Below are 24454 nucleotides of genomic sequence, written 5' to 3'. Positions count from 1 at the left end.
TAGTCAGTATCCTGTTCCTGCCTTATCTCCATAACCCTTGATTCCACTATCTTTGAGCTCTATCCAACTCTTTCTTAAATGAATTCAGAGACTGGGCCTCCACTGCCCTCTGGGGCAGAGCATTCCACACAGCCACCACTCTCTGGGTGAAGAAGTTTCTCCTCATCTCTGTCCTAAATGGTCTACCCCATATTTTTAAGCTGTGTCCTCTGGTTCGGTACTCGCCCATCGGCAGAAACATGTTTCCTGCCTCCAGAATGTCCAATCCCTTAATAATCTTATATGTCTCAATCATATCCCCTCTCAGTCTTCTAAACTCAAGGGGAAACAAGCCCAGTCGATCCAGTCCCGCCATTCCAGGAATTGACCTCGTGAACCTACGCTGCACTCCCTCAATAGTCTTTCCTCAAATTTGGATTCCAAAACTGCAGCAGTACTCCAGGTGTGGTCTCACCTGGGCCCTGTACAGCTGCAGAAGAACCTCTTTGCCTGTATACTCAATCCCTTTTGTTATGAAGGCCAACATGCTATTAGCCTTCTTCACTACCTGCTGTACCTGCATGCTTACCTTCATTGACTGGTGTACAGAAACATCCAGATCTCTCTGTACTGCCCCTTTACCTAAATTGATTCCATTTAGGTAGTAATCTGCCTTCCTGTTCTTGCCACCAAAGTGGATAATCATACATTTATCCACATTAAACTGCATCTGCCATGCATCTGACCACTCACCTAACTTGTCCAGGTTAACCTGTAATCTCCTAACATCCTCATCACATTTCACCCTGCCACCCAGCTTAGTATCATCAGCAAATTTGCTAATGTTATTACTAATACCATCTTCTATATCATTAACATATATTGTAAAAAGCTGAGGTCCCAGTACTGATCCCTGCGGTACCCCATTGGTCACTGCCTGCCACTCCGAAATGGAGCCGTTTATCACTACTCTTTGTTTCCTATCAGCCAACCAACATTCAATCCAAGTTAGTACTTTGACCCCAATACCATGCGCAAGGAAGGCACGTTCATAATAATGCCAAACAGGTTGAATATCAATCTGCACATCCTTTCAACATACACTGGTGGCAAGTGGGTAACAGCAGGGAAGATTATTCCTGAAAAATCATGTGATAGGAAAAGAATTGGAGCATCTGCAATCAGTATTCAGATTAGACTTCAGAGTGAGCTGCCAGAGGAAGTGGTGGAGTCTGGTACAATTGCAACATTTAAGAGGCATTTGGATGGGTATATGAATGGGAAGGGTTTGGAGGGATATGGGCAGGGTGCTGGCAGGTGGGACTAGATTGGGTTGGAATATCTGGTCGGCATGGATGGGTTGAACCGAAGGGTCTGTTTCCATGCTGTACATCTCTATGACTCTATGCTTGTAAAAGTGCATGTTGCCACAGCATCTTGGACACCTTGGGGTGTGCAGTTTGGAAATTGCTGGACGGATATTCAGGATCAGATTGGTGCCAACAGCATGGGGATTCATCCATGTTCCAGTTGGAGTAGATCTTGAATTTGCCTCCTTGACTTATCTCCAAATCATGTGGTGGAGATTGTGATGCAGTGTTTTGGGGTCTGCCTTTGGCGATGGAAGATCTTATACTGGTAGATTCCACAAAACCTTGTCAAGAAGTGTATCTTTTTATTAGTAGCAGTCCTTTGTGCTTTTTAACCAATTTTCCCGTAAAACTGTGAGATTTATTGTACATTTTCAAGCAAAGAAACTTGATAAATGTGTACAATGCTCCTCCCTCATAGCTCCATAGTTCCCTTTATTCAACTGAAAAATTGTCACTTCCAATTGTACCCTCTCCCTCCCAAATTGCAGATTGAAGCTTATTGTATTATGGTCACTACTTCCCAATGTCTCCTTCACTTCGAGGTCCCTGATCACTTCTGGTTTGTTGCACATTATCAATCTTCTGATCTGCCTTGCCTGCACTTACATTCTTTCCTAAATAAGGAAACCTAAACTACACATACTCTGTAACATGTGATCCCACCAATGCTCTGTATAACTAAACCATAAAATCCTTACTTTTATGTTCAATTCCTCTTTCAATAAAGGGTAGCATCCTCTTTGCCTTCTACGTTACTGTACCTGCATACTAGATCTTTGTGACGTGCAGTAGAGGACTTTGACCCCCAGCACCTCAGGAATCCACAGTCATTCTCTGTTTAAGGAATACTCTATTTTCACACTCCTCCTGTCAAAGTGAACTTATAGAATCCCTACAGTGCGGAAATAGGCCTTCGGCCCAACAAGTCCACACCGCACCTCCGAAGAGTAACCCACCCAGACCCATTCCCCTATATTTACCCCTGACTAAAGCACCTAATCTAGGCATCCCTGAACACTATGGGCAATTTAGCATGGCCAATTCACCTAACCTGCGCATCTTTGGATTGTGGGAAGCAACCAGAGCACCAAGAGGAAACCCACGCAGACACTGGGAGAATGTGTAAACTCCACACAGACAGTCATCGAAGGTGGAATTGAACCTGGATCCTTGGCACTGTGAGGCAGCAGTGCTAATCACTGAGCCACCATGCCGCCCCAATTACTTCACACTTTGCCACATCATGCTCCATCTGCCAGATTTCTGCACATTCACTCAACTTATCAGTATCCATCTGCAAACTCATTGGGTCTTTTTCACTACTTACCTTTCTACCTACCGGTTATCTTTATGTTCTCTGCAAATAGATTGAGCATGCCTTCATTCATCCTCATCTAATTCATTAGTATAAATTGAAAAAGTTGAAAACCTCAGCACAGAGCCCTGCCACACAACCATGTATACATGCTGTTTTCTGCCATTCTTATATCCATGCTAATACCTTGTCCCCGACACTATGAGCTTTTATTTCCTGTGATGAACTTTAATATGATGCCTTATCAAATGCCTTCTGGAAATACAAGTATAGCATGGCTAAGGTTCTCCGTTATCCACAGCACATGTTACTCCTTCAAAGAACTCTAATAAATAAGTTAAACATGATTATTATTCCACAAAACTATACTGACTTTCCCTGAGTACCATGAACTCTCCTAAGTATCCAGTTATAACCTCTTTAATGGCTGTTCCTTACACCGTTCTTATGACAGTCTTCAAACTAACTGGTCTATAGTTTCCTTTTTAATGCCTCCCTCCCCCTCCTTAAATAAACATTTGCTACTTTCCAGTCTGATGGAATCTTTCTGAAACTAGGGAATTTTATAAAGTTATCACCAATGTATCTACTACCTCATTAGACACCTTCGTTTAAGATCCTAGGACAAAATCCACCGAGACCTGAACACTTGACAATTCACAGCTTGATCAGTTTTCTTAGTGTCACAGAGCCATACGGTATGGACCAACCAGTCCATGCTAAACATGTTCCCTAATTAAACTAGTTCTACCTGCCTACTCCTGACCCACATCCCCACCTCCAAATCTTTCCTATTTACGTATTTATCTAAATGTCTTTTAAATGTTGTAACTGTGCTCACATCCACCACTTCTTCAGGAAGTTCATTCCACATGCAAACCACCCTCTGTGTAAAACATTTGTCCCTCATGTCTTTTTAAAATCTCTCTTTTGTCACCTTAAAACAATGCCCCCATTCTTAAAATCCCCTATCTTAGGGTTAATAGTAGGTGCTTTTCCCCTATCTATACTCCTCATGATTTTATGAACCTCTATAAGGCCCCCTCTCAACGCCCTATGCTCCAGTGAAAAACATCCCAGCCTGTCTAACATTATTCTCTAAGTCAAACCTTCCATAGCTGGCAACATCCTAGTAATCCCTTCTGGGATTCCCTGGTGATTGTACTTCCATTAACTTTCTCTCTTCCTAACACTTTGTGATTTCCAGCTCTTCCTGGAAGAGATTTGAATACTCTATAGTGAGGAAGGAGTCAAATATTGTTCACTTTCTCTTACATTTCCTTATTTTCTACTATTAACTCCCCATTCTCATTCCAGAGAACCAATTTTCGCTTTACTTAATCTTTTCTTTTGTAAATACCTGTAGAAAGTCTTGCCGTTCATTTCTATATTCCTAACTACCTTCCTCTCATATTCTGTTTTATTTGAACTGATTAACCTTTTATTTATTCTCTACTGTTCTTCCTATTTGACCCTACCACGAAAGCTTGCAGTTATATGGTTTTTCCTTCAGTTTGATATTTTCTCTAACATTGTAGTTAACTGTGGATGGTTGGTCCTTCCTTTAGAACTTTCTTATGGGAATATACTTATTCTGAAATATCAGTTTGATCATCTACAACTGCTTCTCTCTTGATTTGTCCTCTAGCATAGTATGCCAGTTTGCTGCAGCTAGCTTGGCTTTTACGTTGATATAGTTACTCTTATTTAACTTTAAAACATAAGCCTTAGCAAATCTCTTTCCTTTAAACTGGATGTAAAATTCAATCATAATGTCATTGTTGACAGCTAGAACTGCCTTTATCCTGAGGTCATTAATTCATCCCATCTTATTATATGTCTAATATAACCTTCTCTCTGGTTGGTTCCAGAACGTGCTGCTTTACCAAACCATTTGAATTCATCTCACAGGCGACAATCTTCAATCTGATTTTACTAGTTTTTATGAGATTAGTGTCACGGACAATTATTGCCATTCCATTATCACAAACACCCAGGTATTTCTCCTCGTATATGTTTTGCATTGTGAAATAACTCCACAGGGGTTGGTCACCAAGTCACCCTTTATGTACATGTGGAAAGTCCTTGATACTGATCCAGCTTCCTCAGAGCCTGCTGAGTGAACAGAACCTCTGACACTCATGTTTATATCTGTCAGCCAGAGCTCCCTGATTGGGGCTGTTAACCTGGTCCAATCAGGGAACTCAATCTATGAGGTCCACATGGTTGATCTTGTTACAATCACTGCACATTTTGTGTTTACTGATGGAGGCCTATAGGCAACTCCCGTTAGTAACTTATTTATCCTACTATTCCACATTTTTATTCAAACTGATTCTACATCCTAATCTTCTGAACTAAATCATCTTTAACTTCCTATCTATTGCACAAAATGCCATCCTTTATTAACAGTGATACCCCCCTCCACCTTTACCTAGATTCCTATTCTTCCTGAATATCATATACCTTTCAGGATCCAATCCTTATCCCACAACCACATCTCCTTAATGACTATCAGATCATTATTTGCATTAATCTTCTATGACAAGCCTGCCATCCCAGGGATCAGTCTGTTGAACTTCTGCTGCACCCTATCAATGTTAAGTATATCTTTCCTTAATATGGAGACCAAACATGTGCAAACTAGTCCAGATGTGGTCTCACGAAGCCCACAACTGCAGTAAGATTTCTTTGCTTCTATATATAAACTCTCTTGCAATGAAGGCCAATTTAGCATCCTTCCTAACTGCTTGCTACACCTACATGCTTATTTTCAGTGACCGATGCACAAGGACATCCAGATTCCTTTGTGCATTGGCATTTCTCATCTGTTACTGTTTTCTTTTCCTACTTCACAACTTCACACTAATGCACATTATAGTAATATCGGTATCTTTCGGGCATTTACCTCCTCACTTAAACTAATCTAATTTGCCACTTTAGATCTTCATCACCACTCACAACTCAACCTAGTTTTGTGTTGTAACCGGATGGAATGTTAGGACAAAATACTGAATCGATTTAAACAACCTGGTATTAAAATGGGTAATTGATAAGGTTGGTATTGTGAAAGGGCTCGATAAATGAGATTGAAATGTTCCCTGTCTCCTAAGAAAATGCAATTACTGGAGCACTGTCATAATAATTCGGATGTGGAGTTATAATTCCCATTATAACAAATTGTGACATTAAAGTTAATACGTCTGGTATTGGTGAAAAACTGATCATGACAGCTGCCAGATTATCATGAAACCCAACTGGTGTATCAATATCCTGAGGGAACAGAATCTAGTCTGTATACCCTGTCACACGTTCATTATTTAATCTTAATACCCTCTGAAATAGTTGAGCAAAACTGCACAGCTTTTTTAACAAAATCATATTCGCTGCAATAATGCCAACAATTTGTATTTTACATTATAGCACCATTAACAGGCTAAAATATAGAAGCAGATGTAAGCCTTGCAGCCCATTGAGTCTGCTCAGCCATTCAATGAGATCATGGCTAAGCTGATCATCTTCAACTCCATTTTCCTGCCTTTTTCTCATAACCCATGATTCCCTTACTCATTAAAAACTGTCTCATCCTTGAATATGCTTAATGACTAAGCCTCAGCAGCCCTCTGCAGTAAAGAATTTCACAGATTCACTATCATCTGAAAGAAGAAATTCCTCCTCAACTCCGTCTAAATGTGCCACTCCTTTTTCTGAGGTTATGCCCTCTGGTCCTAGACGCTCCCATAAGGGGCAACAACCTTTTCATATCTACCCTAACAGGTCCCCTAAGCATCTTGTATTTTCAATAAGGTCACTTCTCAACCTCCTATATTCCAATGAGCATTGGGCCCATTCAATCAACATCTCCTCATAAGGAAGTCCCTCCATAACTGATATCAGCCTGGTGACCCTTCCCTGGCCTACCTCCATTGCCAGTATACTCCCCTTAGATAAAGGGTCCAAAACTGTTCACAGTGTTCCATCTGTGATTTGACTTGTGCCTTGTACAGTTTTAGCAAAATCCCTCTACTTTTATATTCTATTCCCTTTGAAATAAATGTCAACATTCCATTTGCCTTCTCTGTTACCCACTGAATGCTAGGTTTTTGTGATTCATGGATGAAGACTCTCAATCCCTCTTTTCTTTTGCTTTCTGTTGTCTTTCTCTATTTAGAAAATATCTAGCACTTCCATTCGTCCTGCCAAAATGCAAAGCCTCACATTTCCTCACGTTATATTCCATCTGCCAAGTTTTTGCCCACTCACTTTATCTTATTTAACGCTCTGCAGACTGTTTGTGTCATCCTCACCACTGGGCTTCCTATGTGTTCTCATGTAATCTGCAAACTTGGCTTTATTACAATCACTTTCATCGTCCAAATTATGAATGTGAAGAATTGTGGCCGGAACACTGATTCCTGTGGCACACCACTAGTTACATGTTGCAATCTTGAAATTTCCCAAGTCTCTGTCTTCTATTGGTTAACCAATCTTATGCCTTTGCTAATATACTGCTCCCAACACAATGGACTCTTGTCGAACTAAGTAACCTAATGTGTGGTACCTATCAAAAGCATTCTGAAAATCCAAATATATTACACCCACTACTTTCCCTTTATCTATCTGGCTTGTTACTACCTCAAAGAATTCTCAAATTTGACAGGCATGATTTCATGCTGACTCTACTTGATTATATTATACATTTCTAAATGCTGTGCTACATTAAGCTAACTGGCCGAGAGTTATTTGTTTTTGTCTCCTTCCTTTTTAAATAAAGGTATTACATTGGCCTAGTATATTGACACGCATGGTTAGTAAGTTTGCAGATTGGTGGTGCAGTGGACAGTAAAGAAGGTTATCTAAAATTACAAAGAATGTTGATCAATTAGGTCAGTGGACTGAAAAGTAGAAAATGGAGTTTAATTTGGATAAATGTGAGGTATTGCATTTTGATAAAACAAGCAAAGACAAAACTTACACAATTAAAATTAGGGCCTTGGAAAGTGTTGTAGAACAGAGAGACCTGGGGTTCAGGCACATAATTATTTGAAGTTTGCATCACATATAGATAGGATGGTTAAGAACGTGTTTAGCATGTTTGCCTTTATTGCTCAGACTTTTGAGTGTACGAGTTGGACATTATGTTAAGGTTATACAGGACATTGGTGAGTCCTCTTCTGGAGAACTGTATCCAGTTCTGGTCTCCCTCTAAAAGGAAGGATATTATTAAGTTGGAGAGAGTTCAGAAGAGATTTACCAGGATGGTGCCAGGAATGGAAGGTTTGAGTTATAAAGGGAGGCTGGCTAGGCTGGGACTTTTTTTACTGGAGTCTGGGAAAGAGGTGATGTTATAAAGATTTATAAAATCAAGAGGAGTATAGATAAGATGAATGACTGGTGTCTTTTCCCTAGGGTAGGGGATTTCTAGACAAGGGGGCATATTTTTAAGGTCAAAGGAGATTAAAAAAAGACATGAGAAGCAACTGTTTTACACAGAAAGTTATTCATGTGTAGAATGTATGTCTGGGGGAAGTGGTGGTTGCAGATACAATTACAGTGTTTAAAAGACACTTCGATAAGTACATGAATAAGAAATGTTCAGAGGGATATGGGCCAAGTTCTAGGAGATGTGACTTGTTTAGTTTGGGATTATGGTTGGCATGGACTAGTTGGTCGAATGGGTCTATTTCTGTGCTGCAGGACTTTATAACCCACTTTGCCATTCATCATGACCATAGTTGATACCTGGCTTCCACTCCATCTTCCTGCCCACTCCCCATATTCCTTGATTTCCTAAGAGACCAAAAATCTGTCTATTCCAGCCTTAAATATATTCAAAAGAAAGCATTCATAATTCCCTGAGGTAGGCATATCCAAAGATTTGCAATTTTCCTTGCATGAAAGGTTTGTGATTTTAAACTAGTGTAATATGAATGTTGGTCTATTTTTTGAAGGGATTTAACAATTAATTAGGTCAGCCTTTCTAGAACTATGACTTTAAACTAGAGTGTGCCTTCTGGAGTTTGCACTGAGAGGTTTATGAATGACAAGAGAAATCTTAATTGAGCAGAAGCTAGGTAAAACAAGTTTTTTGTTTAATTTAATATAAAGGTTTTTGAAAAATAGTTTGAAAGAGTACTACAGGCCAGTCAGCAGAGTCTCTCCTTTAAAAAAAAATGCAGAGCCATTAGCAAAATAAGTTACCTCAGTGAATGGATATAGTTTTTGCAGCTTCCAGGACAGAACTCAGTGGCATGGTGGCTCAGTGGTTAATACTGCTACCTCACAGTGCTAGGGACCCAGGTTAAATTCCACCGTCAGTCATTGGTCTATGTGGAGTTTGCATGTTCTCCCCGTGTCTGTGTGGGCTTCCTCACACTGTCCAGGCTAGGTGGGTTAGCCATGGGAAATGCAGGGTTACAGGGAGGGGCTGCTCTTCAGAGGGTTGGTGAAGACTGAATGGCCTACTTCCACAACATAGGGAATATGTGTAAATATTTCTATTACCTTTCTTCAGCCGGAGAGTGGTGGGCCTGTGGAATTCATTGCCACAGAGCGTAATGGAGGCCAGGACATTAAATGTTTTCAAGGCAGAGATTGATAAATTCTTAATCTTGCAAGGAATTAAAGGATATGGGGAGAGTGTGGGTAAGTGGCGTTGAAATGCCCATCAGCCATGATTAAATGGCGGAGTGGACTCAATGGGCCGAATGGTCTTACTTCCACTCCTTTTTTTTAATGGTCTTAACTCAGCAGATCAATAAAAAAAGGTGAGGAAGCGTAAGCTCTATGTTGCATGAGTGGTCAAGAGAAATTGTCTATGCTCACATTTTCTATGAGAAGAAACAATTATGTCAAACCTGTTCCTTTGATAGGAAAGGAAAATTTTTCTACTTTTTGAGTAACAAATATGATGTTGGGGACTACTTAGGACTTTATTTTGACAAGTGGTTTGAAATCTTTCAAACTGTTTTATATAAACAGTTTAAGCTTATTTTATTTTTATTTATTTCATGTAATGAAGTTTGTCTTGTTGTTAAAACTCTTGAATGTTTATGCTTTGGTCACTTTAAACTAAAACAAAACAAACTGTGTCCTACCTGGTCAGATTCCATTCTGGGTTCTCATTTAAAAACTGAAAGAACTGCAGCTGCTGTAAATTAGAAACAGAAATTGCTGGAACAGCTCAGCAGTCTGGCAGCATGTGTGAAGAAAAATCAGAGTTGACGTTTCAGGTCCAGTGACCCTTCCTCAGAACTCATTTGTTTTGTATTTGGGATCTGATTCATTCAGTAGTAACATCACCAATAGTAACAATAGTAAGATCACAACATTTTTCAGTGGTTTATCCAATCTCTAATGATTGGACCCTTATCCAGGGCTGAGCCTTTGAGGGAAAAAAAAAGATAGCCAAATTGAACTGAGCCATTAAACATTGCCGTTTAACTTTTCAAACACAGTTATGCTTGGAGAGATGACTTGAGCTCTGTTAAAGTACCACACACATAAGAGCCCATGATGTTGGAGGTAAAATTCTTTGAGGAGATGACAGGCAGGATAGATAAAGGGGACAATGTGGATGTAATCTATTTGGATTTTCAGAAGATATTTGATAGGATGCCACATATTAAGCTACTTAATAAAATAAGAGCCCCTGGTTTAGAAGTATGACAGCATGAATAGAACCAGCTAACTAGTAGAAGACAGAAAATTGAGATAAGGGCATATTTTCAGGATTTCAACCTGTAAATTGTGGAGTGCCACAGCGGTCAGTGCTGGGGCAACTGTAATTTACAATAGATATTTATAACTTAGATGAGAAAAGTGAATGCACTACAGCCAACTTTGTGGATATCACAAAACCAGGTGAAAAGGCAAGTGGTGAGAATGACACAAAAATACTGGAAGGGGGTATAGACAGATTAAGCAAGTAGGGATAAAACTTGATAGATGGAATATAGCAAGTGAAATGAGAGATTATGCTTTTGGTAGGGAGAATACAGGAGCTGAATGTTATTTAAATGAATAATAACTGCAGCATGGAGAGATTCCTGGAATGGCGGGATTACCTTACACTGAAAGACTGGATCGACTAGGCTTGTATACCCTTGAGTTTAGAAGACTGAGAGGGGATCTGATTGAGACATATAAGATTATTAAGGGATTGGACATTCTGGAGGCAGGAAAGATGTTTCTGCTGATGGGTGAGTACCGAACCAGAGGACACAGCTTAAAAATACGGCGTAGACCATTTTGGACAGAGATGAGGAGAAACTTCTTCACCCAGAGAGTGGTGGCTGTGTGGAATGCTCTTCCCCAGAGGGCAGTGGAAGCCCAGTCTCTGGATTCATTTAAGAAAGAGTTGGATAGAGCTCTCAAGGATAGTGGAATCAAAGGTTATGGAGATAAGGCAGGAACAGGATACTGATTAAGGATGATCAGCCATGAAGATATTGAATGGTGGTGCAGGCTCGAAGGGCAGAATGGCCTACTCCAGCACCTATTGTCTATTATCTATTGTCTATTTTGGGGTTCTTGTCCATGAATCACAAAAAGCTAGCATCCATATCCAGTGGATGATAAGGAAGGCAGGTAGGATGGAGCCTTCAAAGGAAGATCTTGCTGAAACCATACAAGTCACTAGTTGGATCATACCGAGAACATAGTGGAGAGTTTTGGCCCCCTTATCAAAAGAAAGATATGCTGACTTTGGGGATAGTCCAGAGAGAGTTCACTAGGTTGATGTAAGGTTTGGAGGGACTGCCTTATGAAGAGAGGTTGTGTAGATTGAGCCTGTACTTGTTGGATTATAGAAAATGAGAGGGAACTTTATTGAAACTTTCATTTCTTAGAGGACTTGACATGGTAGTTGCTGAGAGGTCATTTCCCCTGTTGGGAGAGTCTAGAATCAGAGAGCATGGAATGAGGAGTTGCCTAGTTAGGACAGAGTTGATGAGGAATTTCTTCTCTCAGAAGGCAGTGGATCTGTGGAATTCTTTATAGCAGAAGGCTATCGAGGCTGTGTCAGTAATTATCTTCAAGGCTGAGAGATGTTTTCAATAATAAGGTAATCCAAAGGTATGGGGATAGTGGATGAAAGTGAGAAAAAAGTTATATGGATATGCTGAAACAGCAGGGTTGTGGAGCTAACTATATTGATCTTCAAAAACATGGCACTGACTTGATGAACACAATGGACTCCTTGCACTATTCTATGATTCTAAGCTAAATGAGAATATGTTTCTTCATAAAGCATAATGACAATAGGTTACATTTGAAAGAATTTTTTTCAAAAATAATTATTAACCTGTTACTCATTTATTTTTCATTAACATAATTTCTAATCGAACTGTTCAGAAATGTTATGCCACATCTAACCCAAATGTAAATATCTAGCCACAAAGGAAATTGCTTGATAATTGATGCATTCTGTGAAAAGTTTGAGGTGAAGCCAGGAAATGGTGCAAAAGTTTACATGCAATCTTTTATTGGAAGTGACTGTTTTTAGACTTTGCTGGAGTGAAGCAGCTTGGAAATGGTTGAAGTGATCACACATTGCTTCTGTACCAAAGTATTACCTGAACTGCCATTATTAGATTGATCTACATGGAAAACAAAAATAATTCACTTAAAAGATTTTTTTCAGTGTTCAAAGTGGATTAAACAATCAAGAGAGTGAAAAGACAGGGATCCATGCATCAATAGTTTCATTTTCTGTAACTACTGTTCATATTGCTGGGTTCCTTGTTTTAACTCTGTGCTTTTCTTCCTTTTCAATTTTTGTTTGCAGGACATCACCTCATCGCTGGATGACCGGAACAAAGGAGCGAATGTTAATTAAAGTTACAGACCGGGAACCAAGTTATTTATTGCATCAGGGTAATGGGAATGCTGAGAACCAGCCAGGAACACGGTCACGCCGGCCTTCAGGTCACCAGCTGTCTCACGCTCACAGCTTCGCATCAGATAGTGACAACCAGGTCTTCTTTACAGAGCGCAAATCATCTCCTTACCTGAAAAGGGCAGAGCATGTTGGTGGCTGTTCCCCAGTACTGGCAAGAGGGGAGCCTTATCATTCCCCAATCCATTACCAACACAGAAAATATTCCTTTGAATCCCAGCCCTCATCTCCTCGCTATGGCTATGAGCCTCCTCTTTATGAGGAGCCTCCTGTTGAATACCAGGCACCTATTTATGATGAGCCACCCATGGAAGTGCAGTGTGAGGGAATGAGCCTCTACAAAGCAGGGTCACCACAGAAATCACCAGTCCGGAAGCCACATCCAATGCTTCACTCACCCAAACAGGGCCAGAACTCTCCTTATCAGCATCTAGTATTAACAAAGCAAAAATGTCCAGAGAAATCCATGAGCTTAGAATACAGTCCAGTGGGCAAAGAACTAGTGAAGCAGCTGGTATATGTAGAGCAGTCTGGCTCCAGCCCAAAGTTCAAAACAAGTACAAAACATCGATATTCACCTAGTGCTACATCCACTATTTCTCACTCATTACAGCACAGCCATTCGTTGGTTAGAGACTTTCAGTGTTCTGATTCAAGATCTGCCGATTACAATGGCCTGGAAGGATCTGAAGCCAGGTATAGTCAGCAAGGCAGTCAGTTGATTCATGAGGACTCCATGTCATGGTCCAGCCAGCATGACTCGTTATCTTCAATAGGCTACTCCCCAAGCACAAGGAAAAGGAAAAGCAGGAAGCCCTCACTGACCCAAGAGACTTGCGGTGTGGTAGGGGAAAGCTGTGGAGAAATTAATCCTGTCCCAGAGCGGCTGCTGGCTGAAGAGAGGCACTCGCCCCTTGACAAGATTCAGGTGAGCCAGAGTGACAACAAGACCGTTGAGGCAGAGATGCTGCGGGGATACTCGGATGTACACACAACCCAGGCAAGGCTGGCACGAGAGGCACAGCAGCTCCATCACATCAAACAGCGCAGCAGCTGGGATTCCCAGAAAGAAGTGTCTGGTTATGAGAGTGATGGGGCCCTTCCTTTACCTATGCCAGGGCCTGTCGTTCGGGCTTTCAGTGAAGATGAAGCTCTGGCTCAGCAGGAGGGCAAACACTGGAAAAGGAACACATTTGAAAAGCTGGGCTTCCCTCAAGTGCTACTGGAAAAGAGTGTTTCTGTCCAAACTAACTTAGCTTCACCGGAACCTTACTTACACCCATCACAGGTAGGTCTTCAATGCAACCAGATCAGAGTTAACATGAGAGAGTAACTGTAAAGGTTAGCAAACAAAAGGTCATATTAGGTACCTTCCATGTTCACCAAGTGTAGGATGTTGGGATGACACTTTTATGCTCAGTGTTACTATTTGTGCAGATCTGGTGCAAAACAAGATTAAAGCAGATTAAAACTCTCTGTGTTCCACAAAGGAAGAACAGCCATACTTCCTGAATGTGACATGCTCTTTGCTTGCACAAGCTATTCTTGTAACAACTTTGACATTTTCTGATCATGAGCAGGAATATTTTTCTCATTAAACTAAAACTAAAAGTCAGAGTTCATGGAATAAAAAGGACAGTAACATCATGGAGACCAACTTGACTGAGTGATGAGAAACAGAGTCATAGTGTGAATGGGTGTTTTTTTTGAGCTGTCATAGATTTTGCAGCATTTCCTGATACATACTAATGATCAAGTTCTGGGTCTTCAGGGTACAATTTCAAAATTTGTGATAGATTCAAAACTTGGAAGCATTCTAATCTGTGAGGAGGGTAAGTTAGAGATTCAGAAGAAGATTCCAAAGACTTTGAGAGAGAAAAAGGGATCCTCATTTCTTTCCTTAATGAGTGACCCCTTATTTTTGAACAGTGACCCAAGTTCTAGATTGGCCTAGAAGAGGAAACGTTCTCTCCACATCCACCCAGGATCTCATATGTTTCAATCAAGTTCTCTTTACTCTTTAAAGTTCCAGTCAGTACAAACCTAACCTGCCTAATCTTTCCTCAGGTAAGCCCTCTCATTCCAGATATTAATCTGGCAAACCTTCTCTGAACTGCTTCCAATATGGCACGGTGGCTCAGTGGTTAGCACTGCTGCCTCACAGCACCAGCGAACTGGGTTCGATTCCACCCTTGAGTGACTGTCTGTGTGGAGTTTTCACATTCTCCCCTGTGTGGATTTCCTCCGAGTGCTCCAGTTCCCTCCCACAGTCCAAAGACAAGCAGGTTAAGTGGATTGACCCTGCTAAATTGCCCATAGTGTCCAGAGATGTGCCGAGTAGATGGGTTAGCCATGGGAAATGCAGCATAACAGGGATAAGGTAGGGGGATGGGTCTGATTGGACTACTGAGGGTTGGGGGTGTGGACTCGATGGGCTGAACGGCTTGCTTCCAGACTGTAGGGAATCTATGATCCAATACATTTACATGGTTCTTTAAATAAACAGACCAGTACTGTTCATTTTACTCCAGAAAGGATCTCATCAGAGCTCCGTATAAGTGAAGCATAATCTCCCAGCTTTTGTATTTGATTCTCCCTGCAATAAACATTTACATTGTATTAGCTTTCCTAATTACTTATGTACTTGCATACCAACCTTTTACAATCCATGCAGTAGAGCATCTAGATCCCCCTGCATTTGGAGCTCTACAATCTCTCTCCATTTACATTATACGCTTCTGTTATGATCCCAGCTGATGTTATTGCTGGATGAGTCAGATCCCTGACTGAAATCTGGCTTGATAGATCATATTTAGTTTTTGTTTAAAGAGATGGTCTGTCACTGAAGCATAAGCACTATTTGTTTTAACAATTGTTAAAAAAAAGATTATTTTGCAAATAAGATAACATAGAAATAAACCAAGCTCATTGTAAAGAAATACACAAATTGAAATATTTTGAACACAGTAAAAGTGCAATATTCCAACTGCAAACGTTTACAGTTTTCTTTGACATGATTATGAAGAAACGTTATTGGATTTGAAGCATTAACTTTGGTTTCCCTTTCTTGAATAAGTGCTGACGCTGTCTAATCCTGTTGCTGTTTTTCAAGTGCTCTGCTATTAAATCTTTTATATGGGCTATCTTTTCATGGACCGTGGATCTTTTACCAATGTTCCTTCTCCCTGATTATAATACTGTCCCTTATATTTCATGAGCTTTAATTTTGTTGCCTAGCCTGTTATGTAGCACCTTATTATATGCCGTTTAAAAACACGTGCACTACATCAAATGCATTATGCTCATCCACCCTTTATCTCCTCATCAAAAATATTAATCCAGTGAGTAAAAAATAACTTGCCTTAATATATCTATGCTGTTTTTCCTTAATCCACGTTTGTCCAAGTGATTCTTAAATTTTGTCCAAAACTTCTATTTCTAAGAACTTCACTGCCTGAGTTCTAGATGATTGGCTTGTCTTTGTTGGGTTTTTCCTCATTCCCTTTTCTGAACATGGATGCAACAGTCGGAATTCTCCAGTTCTCTGGCACCATTCCTCCATATAAAGGAAGATTGGACATGGCCAGATCCTGCGCTATTCTCACCCTTACTTTCCTCGTTCTCCTCAGAGGCATCTCATCCTGGTAACTTAGCAACTTTAAATATGGTCTATGTTTTAGCCTGTCCAGCATCTCAATTTCCATTGTGACTTGGGCTGTGTATTCCTTTTGGTAAAGACATCTACAAATTTCTCATTTAGTAGGTCAGCCATTCCTACTGCTCAGCATGTAAATCCCCCATTGGCTGTGCTCCTGCTTTTACCACCCTTTTACCTGTTAGTAGACTTTTAATGCTAGCTATCTGTCTTTTCTCATGCTCCCTTTGTTTCTCTTCTTTATTTTTTCACTTGCTTTTTGAACTTTCTATCTTTGACCTGGCTCTCAATTATATTATACACTTGCTATATGTCTCAAGTTTTCTGCTTCATCTAACTCACTGTTTCTTTTTTAATTCTCTAGATTTCTTCGCCTTGCCATTTCTCCTCATTGGAATGTACCTCAACTGTACCCAAACTATTTCCTCTTATTTAATGACAGTTATTGTGCCAATCTTTGGTTTACCTGGGCCAGATTTGTTTTCACCCAAATTTCCCAGATTAAATATTTTTATTTTGGACTAATTTCTATCTAATTTAAACTCTCAGCTTTTATTTTTCTGTTCATTTCTATGCTAGGTAACTTGTTGTTATTGTGTACAAAGTTAAAAATCACACAACACCAGTTGTGCAGGTTTATTTGGAACGACAAGCTTTCAGAGCACTGTTCCTTCATCAGGTACCAAATAAACCTGTTGGATATAACCTGGCATTGTGTGATTTTTAACTTTGTACACGATAACAACAAGTTCGCCCCAGTCCAACACCGCACTTCCACATCATTGTTATCTTGAGCATTGGTTTACTTTTGCAGTACATGTGAAACTTAGTGTGTTTCTGTACTGCACAGACCATGAAGGTCTCAGGAACAAAACAGAGCATGCTGGAGAAACACAGCAGATCTGGCAGCATCTGACCCTTCTGTGTTCCTCCAGCACTCTGTTTTTGATTCAGATTTCAAGCGTCCAGGTCCTTTGTGTTTATTTTAAGGTCTGAGGTATGTCGTGAGTTAGCTGACCTGAGCTAGAATGTCAGAGCAGCGAATGCTATATTTGCGCAATAATTTCCTCAAGCTCATGAGGAGGAAATTTCAGAAACAATTCCTCTACAACAACTCCAGATGAGAAAAAACCTTGTGTGTGGATGAGGGTGCCGAATGAGAATGAGATAAAATTCCATATTGTTGACCCTCACTGTCTGTCCAGACTAATATGTGAAGTACCACAGAGGTAATGGAACTTTGCTGCCGTCTATAATGCTGTACATAAACTCCCAGGAGAGTAGGGCAATAAACTTGCACAGTAACAATGAAGCATAAAGTAGGGAATAAATTAGTTGGCAACATTGGATGTGGAGAGCAAGAGAATTAATTAAGGAAAGAGAGAAAATTAAAGGTGTATTTTTCTTCAAAGTTTGTGAGAAAATTTGTAGCTCGGGTGCTCGTTGCTGTGGTTCTGTTCGCCGAGCTGGAAGTTTTTGTTGCAAACGTTTCGTCCCCTGTCTAGGTGACATCCTCAGTGCTTGGGAGCCTCCTGTGAAGCGCTTCTGTGGTGTTTCCTCCGGCATTTATATTGGCCTGTCCCTGCCGCTTCCGGTTGTCAGTTTCAGCTGTCCGCTGTAGTGGCCGGTATATTGGGTCCAGGTCTATGTGTTTGATGATGGAGTTTGTGGATGAGTGCCATGCTTCTAGGAATTCCCTGGCTGTTCTTTGTTTGGCTTGCCCTATAATGGTAGTGTTGTCCCAGTCGAATTCATGTTGCTTGTCGTCTGCGTGTGTGGCTACTAAGGATAGCTGGTTGTGTCGTTTCGTGGCTAGTTGATGTTCGTGGATGCGGATCGTTAGCTGTCTTCCTGTTTGTCCTATATAGTGTTTTGTGCAGTCCTTGCATGGGATTTTGTACACTACGTTAGTTTTGCTCATGCTGGGTATTGGGTCCTTCGTTTTGGTGAGTTGTTGTCTGAGAGTGCCTGTTGGTTTGTGTGCTGTTATAAGTCCTAGTGGTCGCAGTAGTCTGGCTGTCATTTCAGAGATGTTCTTGATGTATGGTAGTGTGGCTACTCCTTTGGGTGCCGCAACCTAGACAGTGTATTTTTCTCTCCAGTTTTCTTCTTTCTGGTTTTTGTTTGCCTATTCCTCAATAGATTCTTGCTCTTCTTCCTTGGATCTTTCAAACCTTCAACCTAAAGTTATGTAAGCACTGTAACATTAATAACAATGGAGACCTTACAACACACTAAAAATAGAGACTCCTTTTTATTCCTTACCAAATTATATATCAGGTTTAACAAAAAAAAAATTTATTAACCCTAATGCAAGGAGAACTTCAAGCTGAGAAACTGTTCAGAAATTGTCAACTGTTTTAATTAGTATTGGACTTCATAAGTAGGCCTACTTTATTCACATTGAGTTTGGAAAGCAGGTAAGCATCTGCATTCTTCAGTTGTTGCCTGTGATTGATTGTGTGTATAATCATTATGCTTGCACTTATGAGCATGTAGCTCTCCTGTGCTGAATATTAAACATCAGCAAAGTGTAGTTCCACATTGAATTTCCCTGCTAATTCATGGTGGAATCTGTATTGATGGGGCCTCTGCTATAGTCAGCAGCCCATTAGGAACTAAACAACAAATAAACCTTCTGCAAATTTGCTATTACTTTGTCGCCGATTTAGCATTTAACTTCATTTCAGGCTGAGATCAGTACCTTTTCTATTTTATATGACTGGTTAATTTTACATACATACTTAAATTATCAATGTGTTTCTGCAATCTCAAGCAACTTAAATCAAAATATATATGTGACAGCAAACATGATAATTGCTGAACTAACTACTTGATTATATCTTGAAGTTTAGAATAATTAACCCTGCTGATCCTGGTGGTTGTTTCATCTTGTGAATGGAATAAGTTAATAATTAACTGTGCACTGACAGCAGTAATCACGCTTATTGTGTTGGTAACTCCCTCTTGCACTTTATAAATCAAGTTTCAAGTTCTGCGATTTAATGGGCTTTTTCATTATTATTTGTAACATCAATTTGAAGCTATTTCAACAACTTTTGTATTTATAGTGTCTTTAATGTAATGAAACATTCCAATGTTTTCATAGGAGCATTTTAAAACAAGGTTCAATACTGGGCCACAGAAAGAGGAATTAAAACAGGTGACAAAAAGCTTAGTCAGAGGTAGGTGTTAAAGTGTGTCTGAAAGGAGAATAGTGAGGTAGAGTGGCAGAGAAATAGCATACTCCAAACATTTAGGATTAAGGCAGTGGAGATTTGACCACCAATGGTGGAGCAATAAAATCAGAGGGATGCTCAAGAGAATCATAGAATCCCTACAGTGCAGAAAGAGACTATTCGGCCCATCAAATCTACACCAATCCTCTGAACAGCATCCCACCAAGACCCAATCCACATAACCCTGCATTTCCTTTGGCTAATCCACTTAGCCTGCACATCCCTGGACACTATGGGCAATTTAGCATGGCCAGTCCACAATTCATCTTTGGACTGTGGGAGAAAGTCAGAGCACCCAGAGGAAACCCATGCAGACACAGCAAGAGTGTGCAAACTCCCCATAGACAATCACTCAAGGCTGGAAACGAACCTTGTGCACCTCAGTTAGATATCCCCTCAGCCTGCCCTAAGGATAATAACTCCAGCCTATTTAGTCTCTCTTTGTAGCTGATTTTCACATTCTAGGCAACATCCTGGTGAATCTCCTCTGCACCCTCTCCAGTGCAGATACATCCTTTACGTAGTGTGATGACCAGATCCCAAAGCAATCATGGCCTGCCTAAAATTATATACAGCTCCATCATGATCTCCCTGCTCTTATCTTCAAAGCCTTGTCTAATGGAAGTCATATGCCTTCTGAACCATATTATTTACTTGTCCTGCTACCTTCAACATGCACATCAAGCTCCCTCTGATGCATTGTACTTCCTAGGCTCCTACCCCTCGGGACATACTCCCTTAGAACATAGAACATTACAGTGCATACAGGCCCTTTGGCCCTCGATGTTGCGCCAACCTGTCATTCCAATCTGAAGCCCATCTAACCTACACTATTCCATGTACGTCCATATGCTTGTCCAATGACGACTTAAATGTACTTAAAGTTGGTGAATCTATGACTGTTGGAGGCAAAGCATTCCATACCCTTACTACTCTGAGTAAAGAAACTACCTCTGACATCTGTCCTATATCTATCACCCCTCAATTTAAAGCTATGCCCCCTCATGCTCGCCGTCACCATTCTTGGAAAAAGGCTCTCCCTGTCTAACCCTTTGATTATCTTATATGTCTCTATTAAGTCACCTCTCAACCTTCTTCTCTCTAACGAAAACAGCCTCAAGTCCCTCAGCCTTTCCTCATAAGACCTTCCCTCCATACCAGGCAACATCCTAGTAAATCTCCTCTGCACCCTTTCCAAAGCTTCCACATCCTTCTTATAATGCGGTGACCAGAACTGTACACAATACTCCAAGTGCGGCCGCTCCAGAGTTTTGTACAGTTGTAGCATAACCTCATGGTTCCGGAACTCGATCCCTCTATTAATAAAGGCCAAAACACTGTAAGCCTCCTTAACAACCCTGTCAACCTGGGTAGCAACTTTCAAGGATCTATGAACCTGGACACCGAGATCTCTCTGCTCATCTACACTACCAAGAATCTTACCATTAGCCCAGTACTTTGCATTCCGGTGGCATGCCTTGTTAGTCCTCCCAAAATGCAGTGCCCCATACTTTTCAGGTTTAAATTCCATTTACCACTGTTCAACTCATCTGATCAGCCCGACGATATAATCCTGAAGCCTAAGGCTTTTCTCTACGTTATTTACTGCGCCATCAATTTTTATTTCACCCATGGACTTATTGATCATACCTCCCATATTCATGTCCTAATCATTAATAAACGCAACAAACAACGAGGGACTCAGCACCACTTTCAAACCTTAGTTAGCTATGGTTAGAGCCTTGCTGTGTCAGAGGATCTGGAGAACATTCAGTGAAGATTTGCAAAGATGATACCAGAAAGACATGGGTGATCATAGTCAAAAAGAACGATCGGGTTGGGCCTTTTCTGTTTTTATAAAAGAGTGAAGTAATGGAGGTATTGAAAATTATGATAAGTTCTGATAGACTAGATGTAGGTTGTTCAACACATCGTGTCTGCTTGAATGAAATCATTGCTGATCTGATACATGCTTAACTCCACTTTGCAACCTTTTCCCCATAACCTTACAAATCTATCTGTCTCAGTCTTGAATATACTTAATCCGGCCTCTCCCATACCCTGCCACAAAGAATTCCACAGATTCACTTCCTTCTGAGAGAAGAAATTCCTTCTCATCTCTATCTTAAATGAGCGATGCCTTACTCTGGAATTTTGTCCTCTTGACACTGTTTCCTCTTGTGGTAAAAATCATAACTGGAGGCTCTCAATATGAGATTGTCATCAAGAAATCCAATAATGTTTAAATTCCCTACAGTGTGGAAACCAGGCCTTTGGCCTAACAAGTCCATTCTGACCCTCCGAAGAGCAACCCATCCAGACCCATTTCCCTCTGACTAATGCTATGGGCAATTTAGAATGGCCAATCCACCTGACCTGCACACCTTTGGATTGAGGGAGGAAACCAGAGTACCCAAAGGAAATCCACGCAGACACGAGGAGAATGTGCAAACTCCACGCAGACAGTCGCCCAAGGCTGGAATCGAACCTGGGTCCCTGGTGCAGTGAGGCTGCAGTGCTAACCACTGAGCCACCGTGCCAACAGGAATTGGCATGAACAGTGCAGATACATTTGGATAAGTATTTGACGGCATGGATAAGAGATGGTTGCCGATTTAGAGAAGGAAAGTGAGAAAAGGCTTGACAGAAGCATAACTATCACTTGTTAAAAATCATTCATGAGATGTGGGTAACGTTGTCCAAGCCAGCATTTATTGTTCATCTGTAATTGCTCTTGAGAAGATGGTAATGAGTTGCTGCGTTGAACCCCTGCTGGCCCAGTATCCTTACATCCTTAGTACTGTTAGGAAGTTCGAGATTTTGACTAAGCGATACTGCTGGAGCAGCATTATATTTCGAAGTCAGGAGATGGGTGGCTCGGAGGGGTATCTGCAGGGAGTGGTGTCCCCATGTATCTGCCACATTTGTTCAGCTGGAAGACCTATTTCTGTGCCATATATCCAACATAATCAATATTGCTTTTTGTTCTTGTCTTATCAACAAAGAGGAAAAATCCACCTTGCCCCTTCTTTCCATAAATCTGGAATAGAATATCCCTTATTGTCACATGTACTCAAGTTCAGAAGTCCGGTACAGTGAAAAGTTTTACAATGTTGTCTGTTATGGTGCCATCTTCAGTACAAGGGCTGAGTTACAAATCGTAGATACAAAAAAGGAATAAAATGAAAAGTAGTTGCATTACTTTACACTGTTTATACAGTAAGTTAGAAATAAGGCATAGTTAAAGGTTTGACATTGCCATCTGATAAAAGAAAATTGAACTGAACATTACATTGCAGTATAGGGTGTAGGTTTGCTCGCTGAGCTGTAGGTTTGATATCCAGACGTTTCATTACCTGGCTAGTGGCGACCTCCAAGTAGCAGTAGCTCAGTGCAGGAGCTTCCACACATGGTCTGATTGCCCGGACAAGACCCCAGACCAACAACTGTTCCCAATCTGCACCAAACCAGCACTCAGCTGCTCCACGAAACATTCTGGGACTGCCTCCCCCAAACTTGCTCGCTGCTCTGGGACTGTTGCCCCCTCGCCCTGCCCACTGCTCTGGGACTGTTGCCCCCTCGCCCTGCCCACTGCTCTGGGACTGTTTCCCCCTTGCCATGCCCACTGCTCTGGGACTGTTTCCCCCTTGCCATGCCCACTGCTCTGGGACTGATTTTCCCCCCCACCCTGCCCTGCCCACTGCTCTGGGATTGTTTCTCCCTCGCACTGCCCACTGCTCTGGGATTGTTTCCCCCTCACCCCCCTGTCCATTTCTCTGGGACTGTTTCCCCCTTGTCCTGCCCACTGCTCTGAGACAGTTTCCCCGTCGCCCCGCCCACTGCTCTGGGACGGTTTCCCCCTCGCCCCGCACACTGCTCTGGGACTGTTTCCCCCTCGCCCCGCCCACTGCTCTCGGACTGTTTCCACCCTGCCCTCTGCTCGGGGACTGTTTCCCCCTCGCCCTGCCCACTGCTCTGGGACTGTTTCCCCCTCGCCCTGCCCACTGCTCTGGGACAGTTTCCCCCTCGCCCTGCCCACTGCCCTGGGACTGTTTCCCCCTCGCTCTGCCCACTGCTCTGGGACTGTTTCCCCCTCGCTCTGCCCACGGCTCTGGGACAGTTTTCCCCTCGCCCTGCCCACTGCCCTGGGACTGTTTCCCCCTCGTCCTGCACACTGCTCGGGACTGTTTCCCCCTCGCCCTGCCCACTGCTCTGGGACTGTTTCCCCCTCGCTCTGCTCACTGCTCTGGGACTGTTTCCCCCTCGCCCCGCACAATGCTCTGGGACTGTTTCCACCTCACCCTGCCCACTGCTCTGGGACTGTTTCCCCCTCGCCCCGCACACTGCTCTGGGACTATTTTCCCCCCTCCACCCTGCCCACTGCTCTGGGACTGTTTCTCCCTCGCCCTGCCCACTGCTCTGGGACTGTTTCCCCCTCGCCCCGCACACTGCTCTGGGACTGTTTTCCCCCCTCCACCCTGCCCTCTGCTCTGGGTCTGTTTCCCCCTCGTCCCGCACACTGCTCTGGGACTGTTTCTCCCTCGCCCTGCCCACTGCTCTGGGACTGTTTCCCCCTCGGCCCGCACACTGCTCTGGGACTGTTTTCCCCCCTCCACCCAGCCCATTGCTCTGGGTCTGTTTCTCCCTCGCCCTGCTCACTGCTCTGGGTCTGTTTCTCCCTCGCCCTGCTCACTGCTCTGGGATTGTTTCCCCCTCGCCCTGCCCACTGCTCTCGGACAGTTTCCCCCTCGCCCTGCCCACTGCTCTGGGACAGTTTCCCCCTTGCCCTGCCCACTGCTCTGGGACTGTTTCCCCCTCGCTCTGCCCACTGCTCTGGGACTGTTTCCCCCTTGCCCTGCCCACTGCTCTGGGACTGTTTCCCCCTCGCCCTGCCCACTGCTCTCGGACAGTTTCCCCATCGCCCTGCCCACTGCTCTGGGACAGTTTCCCCCTTGCCCTGCCCACTGCTCTGGGACTGTTTCCCCCTCGCCCTGC

General features: G+C 42.2%; 1 protein-coding gene across 2 annotated transcripts in view; it reads left to right on the top strand.

The window, feature by feature from the left end:
* Positions 1-24454, top strand: part of arhgap39 (Rho GTPase activating protein 39) — a 650153-nt gene that overhangs the window by 369968 nt on the left and 255731 nt on the right. For both annotated transcript variants that reach the window (XM_043690879.1, XM_043690878.1), the window contains exon 4: positions 12455-13853. In XM_043690879.1, coding sequence (XP_043546814.1) covers positions 12455-13853 — 1399 coding nt within the window. The remainder of the gene's footprint in view (positions 1-12454; positions 13854-24454) is intronic.

Source organism: Chiloscyllium plagiosum, chromosome 5 (genome assembly GCF_004010195.1).
Source record: "Chiloscyllium plagiosum isolate BGI_BamShark_2017 chromosome 5, ASM401019v2, whole genome shotgun sequence".
NCBI lineage: Eukaryota > Metazoa > Chordata > Chondrichthyes > Orectolobiformes > Hemiscylliidae > Chiloscyllium > Chiloscyllium plagiosum.
The sequence above is the reverse complement of the archived record's forward strand: the minus strand, read 5'-3'. Positions and strand labels throughout refer to the sequence as shown.